The 9,628-nt window shown below is 39.0% G+C and overlaps 1 protein-coding gene across 1 annotated transcript; it reads left to right on the top strand.

Moving 5' to 3' along the window:
• Positions 1–4,684: 4,684 nt before the first annotated feature.
• LOC104967866 (ELMO domain-containing protein 2-like) lies at positions 4,685–7,953 on the top strand. Its single transcript, XM_010797399.1, has 6 exons — positions 4,685–4,798; positions 5,936–6,083; positions 6,179–6,207; positions 7,211–7,308; positions 7,403–7,532; positions 7,788–7,953. The coding sequence occupies exons 2-6, from the start codon at positions 5,939–5,941 to the stop codon at positions 7,923–7,925; spliced, it is 540 nt and encodes a 179-aa protein (XP_010795701.1). The 5' UTR covers positions 4,685–4,798; positions 5,936–5,938; the 3' UTR covers positions 7,926–7,953.
• The last annotated feature ends 1,675 nt before the right edge of the window (positions 7,954–9,628 follow it).

Genomic DNA, 9,628 nt, shown 5'->3' with positions numbered 1-9,628 from the left:
TGAAGTCCCTAATCTTTAAGCCTTTTTTCATCCACCAGGATCAGAGGACACTGATAATACTGAGACATTGTACGGATGTCTCATTCTGTCTGCTCACATATTGTGTCAGAAAGAGATGCTGAAAATGTTGAAAGTGACCTCTTTAAGTACTCTTATTTAATACATGTGTCAACCTACAGAGCTGGTGGAAATGTGCCAAACTGACATCACTAATCTGTGGAGTCATATTGAATACATCCAGCCTCAGGTAGATTGATGTGTCTCCCTCCTCATCCTGAGCTTTTTTTGTCCTTTACTCATCCACTCCGTCCCTTTCTGCCACCAGATTCTTTCACCCGAGCTTTAATTAGCTTCTGTTTCAATCTTTAATAGCCGCTTTCTCACCGTGCCTTTCTACCCGGGCCGCATTTGGAAGTGCAGATTAGATTCGGCCACAGGCGGCGGTTAGCACAGGGGGAGATTTGTTTCAAAGACGGGGGACATGGAGAGGGATTTGAAAGGCATATGGACATGTATGATACCTCCCACTGCTCTATCTACCAGAGAACACTTGCTTTCAATATTCAGTTCGGTGGCTGTGCTCCATGCCATCGGTATTTTAATTATCACATACCTTAGACACATAGCTGCACATTGTGTATTCTCAATGGAGCATACTGTTGATTTGTTTACCATAAACAATGAATCTGTCAGGACCTTGACACAAACTGAACCCAAATGCACGACCCAGAGACAAAGTCTTGAATGTAATAAAAAGTATTTATTCATTCCAATGATCAGGTAATCCCTTTTAACAGAGTAGGTGCTGGAATAAACAAAAAGCGCTCACAAAGAGGAAAAAACTATGCATAACAAAAGGAGAATTTAAGAAAAAACGTAAGCCTACAAAAATCAACAAAATAACAAAACCTGACATGAGAGAAAGCAATCCTTTCAGAGCTGAGGCTTGGCACAAACAAACAAGACGAACTGACACAGGACAGGGGAGAGACAGGACTATTTAAACATGGAGTGAGTGGGAACAGGTGGAAACAATCAGGGGCGGGGCAGACACACAGGGGGAGGAAAGAAAACAGGGCCTGAAATGAAAGACAAGGTAAGTACAAAATAAAACAGGACATGACAGACAAAATACATAAACATAACTGACACATTTGACGAGGCGCACAAAGGGTCGGGCTATAAGCCGTGGTCTCTATCATAGTAATCAAAGTTTTAGTCGCACTCTTCCTCCTTGGGTCCGATGTCCCGAGGACGCGAGGTTGATAATATAATGAGTAGAAAACTGTGTCGTGACCCTCAAAGTGAAACGATTCACTTGCGAGCTCTCTAATGGTTTACAACTGTTGTATTTGACCTCATATGTCACGACTCCCAGACTTCTGATGAAATAATTAGTGGTTGCAAAGATGTCGTGTATATTTTTATTGGTTTACCTTGTAGCTGACAAAGTGAATTTACAATTCATATAATACAAAAAAAGTTAAAATGTGCGTGCTGTAATACAAACCTCTATATTACATCTCACGATTTACTCCCTAGTGACGTTATGACTCTGTTTGTGACCGTCGAGGTCATAACGTACGTTTCATGAGACATAAACATTCACTTTTAACATGTAAAAAGAAGACCCTAATGTCAGACCTCCGGGAAGAAAAAAAAAAAAGTAACCCAGACACTAACCCTTATTGTAATAAATTGTCATGTACTTGTGTCTGGATTTAAGGAGAATATATCTCCGATAATTACTGTGTAAAAGTCCAAGTATAAACGTAAAACACGGAGATGTACACTGTCCGGAGTTCAAATTACAAGGTTTTACAAAAGAGTATGACCGGACACGACGCGTGGAGAAAAGCTGGGAGACAACTTTGGTCTCGGGCCAGACGAGACTAACCTCGACCGGCCGAGACAGCACTAACCGTTGGCAACTCTCTCAACCTCGAGATCGATTATTCTTCGCGGTACTCAAATGCAGTGTTACATGTCTTCATTTAATATCTCAAGGTTACCTCCGGCAAAGTCCGCTCCCCCCCTCACACAACCCTCTTCTTTGAGGGAGACCCCACCTGAAACCTAAAATGGAAACGTCTATAAGTGTATGCGTTTCTGTACTTGTGGGGGTTTTTCGTATTACCCGGAGAGATTATATAAACTGGTACGTCAGAACATTACTCCTTGTAGTAAAGTCCCTTTTCGGACGATTAATAACTTGATTTGAGAGTTATTACTCGTTTAGTTATGTAAAAATTTACATCGGTGAAGCTTCGTTTCCTGATTGTATTACAAACCAAAAACCAGAAATGTCCTAACAAATGATTATTTGTTAATTAGTAAGACAAAACTTCTGGACGGACAATTAAAAACTAAAGATGTACACCCATTCAGTCTTTACATTGTCGTCAACAGTTTTTGTCTTCTANAGGACCAAACAAACAGAAAACCAATGCAGGTGTTCTTTGGTACAAGTATGTCAAATGTAGTCTCAGAGAACACGTTTTTTTGTGACACACTTTCTTTGGTTTGTACCAAAGAAAGTGTGTCACAAAAAAACGTGTTCTCTGAGACTACATTTGACATACTTGTACCAAAGAACACCTGCATTGGTTTTCTGTTTGTTTGGTCCTCCTGTTAACCATATCATGCTGGTGGCACCCAAAGGACGAGTCCCTGTGGATGAAGAAGAGACACACAATCAAATTCAAAATCTGATACATTTCCTTTTTAGTATTTTTCAGTTATATTTGTGATACAATAACATTGACCTTCTGTCAAGTCATCAGTGCTTTATTAACTGATATCAATATCAGCATTACTGGCTTCCTGCTTGGACTGCAGGCTACTTTGTTTCTTATTGTTTAAAAATAGCCTGGACCTGAGATAGGAGCTCCTCTTGAAATGCAGTAATTGTATGGGATAGACCTCTTGCGTTTAAAAAGCCCAGAGGGGCTGATTAGGTGAGAAGCTAGACTCTGAATTAATTACAGTGGAGTGCACCATTGGTGAGCGACTCAGGACATACTGTAGGAAATGCTGAGCGGCCAGACTTGCTGCTTCAGGCTGACGACAGCCTGTTTGGAATATAGGACACAGTTGGTGAGAAGAAATGTAATTTATTGATAAAGCAATATGTCTGCAACCATTTTGTATATGGCCAAGATATGATGATACACAATGTGCAAAACTCCCTATTAATGGAATTTGTGTGGAATACATAAAGGCAAATAATTGGTCTATTTTTTAGTAGACTATTAACTTAATCCTGACACAGTCAATTGGTGGATCTAGCATCATCTTGTGGTTGAATTTGGAAAGGCAAATGATTGGCTAGACTGGTTCTATTAGCTGAAACCGACTTTATATGCAGACAATAATTTCAAGACAACTACAGTGAGCTTTGGTATTTCTGAAATAATGACTTTTAGTCAAGCTGGGGGGAAAAGCACATTTGAAAACAACAAGATTTGACCCAAATTGCTTTACACAACAGATTCAAAAGCCGTAAGAAGACATTACAAATAAGTTAAGATGATTTGACAAAATCCTTTGGGGAGCCACATTCAAAACTAAAAATAATCAAAAAAAAGTACTTCATCAAACATTTGCAATCGTGGAACAGCTCAATGCAGAGAACGCCAGCTGCAACAGAATAAACTCTGCCACCTAAGTTGCTAGGTTGACTTGAGTGACCTGTGTGTACTGTGTAGTATATGGAGTTCGCAGGTCAGTATTGTAAAGCTTATCACTTTGAAGCTTTAGAACAGATTTTAAGATTGTTCCTGTTAACACTCCACTTATCTGGATTTACTTTCGAGATGATGCTTGGAATACATAACATTTATATGAAAGGTTGTATGTCTCTTTAGCTTTGGTGCACACATCAGTTTGTACAGTAGATGGCGCTGAAGCGTTGTGTCACTGAAAGGCTGTCGGGTTATGGCTAGAAAGGATCCGTCTAGTGTAAACATGACGTCACGTTCTCGTTGTAACTCTCGTTGTAATCGGAGCGGCTCGGAAACACATCTACAGCAGTAACATGATGGAACATACACATTAATGCAGCAGCAATATTAATAGAGAAACATCAGACATAATAGTAAAACACTGCAAGGGAACATTTTATTGCACCAGGAGCTATCTTGGGACTTTCACTGCGACAACGTTGACTTGCCTGTGAATAAAAAATAAACCATAGTGTTGGTGATCTACAGTGTTGTCATTCTTCTTTGAACACCAGCAAGACCGCTAACACCCTATTTCAACAATCACACTCCCTGTAATTGAAATAATTAATAGATAGTTTAGCTTCTCATCATCATTTGCTGTGGCCCACTGATGTTAACGGTCGTAACTGAAAGGCTGCCTGCCAAACGTAAACATTCAGCCATGTGACATTCAGCCAAACTCTCGCGAGAGTTTTACACAAGACGGATCCTTTCTAGCCATAACCGGGCTGTCGTGGCGTGTGGTGTGTTCAAAGAAATCCAGAAAAGTAGCATACAAGGAAAGTCGAAGTGTTTCCGCTATTTTTACAGATGTTGCAAAACACCCGTTCCCATAAAAAGAAAACAAGTATGTCATGTTAAAATCTGAGTATACTTGCCATTAAAATATCGGCAATTTCCCAACTGCGTGTAATGCTTGCGTGTGAACGGCCGTATGTCTGGGCAGAGCCTGAACGCATCAGAGCCAGACTGTTGTCAAGAGAAACGTAGCTAACATTTACTCACCAGCCCCTCAGCTAACTGCAGCAAGTGGAGACAAGTTTGGATATATATTGGTCTCTTCGGCAGAAAGGGTAAGATTAACTTCTGCCTTTTGTTCGTCATATATACTATACACTAACAACAATGCATCTGACGCAACCTAATCTAGGATAACACAGCTAACGTGTGCTAACAGTTTGGCGAATACAATGACAACCTGTTGTGTGAACCTGTCACCTGGGAGTTGTTCAGCTAGTTAGCTCAATTAGTTGATTAAAGTCACAGGTAACTAGCTCTCAGTCTGCTAACACGTAGGTGGAGTGTTTCTAAAGCGCAACTAAACCCGCCGTATGTTTGTAGCTTGACAAACGGAATAGGTTCGTTTGAATAAAGTTAGCTTTAGCGCTAATGCTAGCTACCACAATGGAATTGTCTTGCCTGTTCGGTTAAAGGATAATTTCACATAATCCAGTTTTATTGTACATTATATACTTGTAGTTGTATAGATTTGAATGTTCAGTTGAATCTCATACATGTTATCATGGACTATTACCTGGTTTAAAACGCAGAATATTTTGTCCACAACTCTGAACTGTGGCCATTGTCATGATGACACAGTCACCAGTGTGTCCCATTCATACTGAAGGCATTGTGCTAAGTCTCGTTAGGCAGTGGTGGAAAGTGCAGACACTCAAACACTGAACTTAAATACGTTTGGGAGGTAGATATAGTTGACTATTGACATTTTTACTTTCAGATGAATGATGCTTGTCAAAGTGTGCATTTTAAAGTTCAACATTTCCATTTGTATAAAAAAGTTTTAAGCTAGTACATTATTTGATAAGTAGATTGAAACATGCCAAATGATTGATGGTTCCAATTTCTCATATGTGAGTTTAATGTTTTCCTTTCTTGCTGTAGGCTTTAGTAAATGGTATATTTTAGTGGTTTGGACAACACAAGATATGATGACGAGTGGGAATGGATGTTTTGAAGTGTTTTTTCTATTATTTTATGACAAAGATCAATGGATAACACCAACAAAAAAGCTGCTAGTTATTCTATTCATTAGTTCAGCTCCAGCTGGACCAGGGCTTAACCACAGCTTGCAGTGACATTTAGTGCACTCTTGAACAGTTGAAGGGGTGCTACTCCGATGGAGGATTTCAATTGTTCTGCTTCATTGTCATTGTTCATATTGTTCTTTCTATTCTCTGTCCATGTTATAGAAGATGCTTGGGTATATCTGGCAGTATGTCTACACGTCCTTCCTGAGATATTGGCTGAAGTGGTTCATCCGACAGGCCACAGGGACATGTGAGCTGCAGCGAATATGCTCCGGAAACAAGCCTGGGGCAACAAGGACATCCAAAGCAGGTCAGTGAATTTACTCCAAATCTTGTTTACTTTTACTGCATAGTTTTAAGTTTACTCAATTATTTTAATCTGTCTCTTGTCGTGTCTTGTTGCAGAATATTCTCTCCGCTCATCAAAGAACAAGGTAATACAATGTTGACTGTGTGTTTCTGTTAGATCATGTGTTACAGGGATATTTTCTTTATGTACAAAAGATTTCTCCTGGTTCATTTCCAGTATTTGTGTTTAAGGAATATATTTTATTATAAATATTTGTATTGTTTAATGCTCAAGTTGAAGTTTCCTTTTATATAGCTGAAAAACAAACTCCCCTCTTTTGCACAGACTTGATGAAAAACAGCAAAACTAACGATAATCGTTTTTTGTTTTGAAAATATTACTTTGGGATCTTGAAGTTTTTTTTATTTGGTTAGCATTATACATTGTTGGAATTGTATTAACTAAATGATGAACCCACTTTCATAAAAGAAGGTTTGAATGGAACTGCCTTATACATGTTTTCGAGTCTCCATTGTGATGAGTGTTTGAGTGTAAACTATTGGATGGCTGGGAATCTTTGTTGGGTTGACCTGAGGCCCTTAACAATGTTAATAGGGTCAGAAATTCAGAAACATTATATGAGCAACCCTTTTGGTGCTTTTGAGACAAACAGTGTGTGTAGGGAGTCAATAGAAAGTCGCTTGATTGGTTTTATATGATTTTTTTATTTTTATTTTTATTTTTTATCTGGATAATAATCTCACTTAAATTGATGTCTAAGCGATGTAAGCCTACAACGGAGTGAAAAGAATACACATCATGTTTAGCAACAGAGCTGTTAGTCATCTGGTATGCTGTTGTATGTGAACTCATGTAAAGTCATATCCTGTGCTCTTAATCAGTTCTTATCTTTCAAAACACTTGCCCAGCTTAGATGCAGCTGGATAAGCATTTTCCGACCAACAGTCCATTCAATGACGAGACAGAAGTGCTTTGTCATCTTTTTCTTTGTTTTTGAGGTCGACTTTGAAAGGTTTTTTTTTTTTTCTCATGGCTGACAGCTTAGATTATACAGCTGCCACTGTGTGGTCACTCCCCGTATGTTTTCTTCTCTGTAACCCACTCTCCTGTGCTTTCATCCCTTGTAGGTTTTAAGAGGAGCTTTGAAAGCCAGCAAGGATCAGTTAGAAAAATGTGCGGACCAAATTATGAAAGAGAAGAATGTCAAACCCCAGAAAGATCCGCTGTAAGTTCTTATCTGATACTTTCAGGTTTCTGCATCCTACTAAGTTTCATTTTGTAAACTTTTAATTATTTATTTGAACCCTCTACCTGTTTAGGTTCAAGGAAAGCCTACACATCTGTCTGTTACAGATAACAGGAAACAGCAGCCTGTACGTATCTGTGGAAAACATGAGAAAGGAAGTGTTCAGCTCAGAGAACCAAGAACATGAGGCCATGCTCCTAAAGGTGTGTGTTCCTGCTTCTGGATTCAGTTCTACATATATTTATATTTAGGATAATATCTTGAACTAACATGCCCCGTCTGCATCGACGCAGTTGAGGCTTTAAAAGGAGAAACTATTTATATAATTAGAGAAAGACGGCACAATGAAACAGCATGGTTTTGATCAAAGTATAGAAAGATTTGATTATTGTTCCAACATTTTGAATACAAATGAATTTGACCTGAAATACTTAACCCCAGAATAATTTACCTCTCAGCTGTGGGACCTGCTGATGCCGACGGTCAAACTGGATTCGAGGATAACCAAACAGTGGGGAGACATCGGATTTCAGGGCGACGATCCAAAAACTGACTTCAGAGGAATGGGACTGCTCGGCCTTATCAACCTTGTGTAAGTCCCTTCAACTAATTACAATTACACATTTATTAACTTTGTAATAAACAGCAACACATCAGTACTGCCACTTACCATCTACTGTTCTCTGTAAACTATCACCTCTTTAACATTAAGACACAATAACATAAAGAAGTGTTATTGTTAGTATAACATATTTTGTCACATATACAGTTTTATAAAGGCTTCTTCTGTGCAGTCGTGCCTAACTAACCTTGTTTCAAAGCACAGTAAAAAAATGATTTAAGAAAGACACACGTAAAGAAAGCTGCCCAAGCACAACACATTTATTTTTAAGCTATCTATAGATGAGAGTAACACATGCGTCGCTTCCGGGCAAAAAGTACGGCCCCGCCCACTTTTGGGGAAACAAAGCTGTCACTTGAATGGCGATCGAGCCTGAAGCCACAGAGCTCTTCTGTTGCTGTCCTTTCTTCTTAGAGGAAGTGCAGAAACACTGAATTCTGGATTAGTTTTAATGTTTGAGGTGCAATAAACGACACAGCAGCTTGTTGGCATGATAAAACTATTATTTTCCGCCTCGCTCATGAGAGTAACATCTGGCGAAAATTACAGCCTCGCCTCATGATTTTAATTTAACCATATATCGAGCCCGATTGTCGATTTCCAATGATTTAATGTAATTGTTTGCCTGACTGGCCATCGTAACCGGGCTCTTTGAAGATTCAAAAATCCATGTTTTTTTTTTACATTTCTGATCGGATTGGCAAAAAGTTCAGAATTTGTATTGACCGCCATTCAAATGAAAGCTTTGTTTTTTGTTTTTTTTAAGTGGGCGGGGCCCTAATTTTCGCCCGTTAGTGACGTAGGTGTTACTCTCATCTATCAATATAAACCTGGAAGTTCAATCCTAAATCCAGCTGCAGCTCCATTTCACATTTATACCTGCCAACTCAAAACTGCTGCAAATGTTATTACAAATATTATTAACACAAGAGAAATTAACATTTTCAACATTATTATGTGTTTCCAAATACAAATTCACATCATTATCTATTTTCTTTGTTTAAATTATGTACACAAGTTTCATGTTTCGAGCCATATTCTTGGAAAAAGCTGTGTTTTCGAACATTGTCTAATAATTAAACTGAGCACATGCTGTAGACAGTGAGTCTTCACAGATCCCTGTTAATGATTCATCTGTGTGGAGTCATGCATGTGTGTCCACACCTCTCAGTCTAGTAGCCTGTTCTGTAACATAATGTCATTATTCTAATAAATGGAAGCTGTGGCAGAATATTGCTCAGTGATTCAGGTGTTACAGGGTGTCCGCGGGGTCTTAAAAGTTGATAAATCCATTTAGCGAACATCAAGGCTATTAAAAAGTATTAAACATTTTGTAGCTTGTTTTCAATAAGTATATCAATTGTCCAAAGAGGTTGTATTCTACAGTCTGCCTGAATGTAATCATTGCGTAGGTGTGTAGTGTGATTCTGTGTAGTTTATTTATGGCATCCCGTTGGATTTGACGTCATCTGAACGGGACATCGCACGCTCACTGTTTGATGGCGCGCGAAGGTCCGTTTACGCCGGTTGTTAAACAACATCGTTATGGGGAAATGCAAGTTTACGTCGAAATGGTTGGAAGATAAGGAGGAAGGACAATCAATACTGTATATAGTCAATGTGAGGTAAAGTGTGTCGCCAATGTAACCGGTTAGAACTCGAAGTGGCGATGAGGTC

Source organism: Notothenia coriiceps, unplaced genomic scaffold (genome assembly GCF_000735185.1).
Source record: "Notothenia coriiceps isolate Sejong01 unplaced genomic scaffold, NC01 NC01_scaffold00037898, whole genome shotgun sequence".
NCBI classification, from domain to species: Eukaryota; Metazoa; Chordata; class Actinopteri; order Perciformes; family Nototheniidae; genus Notothenia; species Notothenia coriiceps.
The sequence above is the reverse complement of the archived record's forward strand: the minus strand, read 5'-3'. Positions and strand labels throughout refer to the sequence as shown.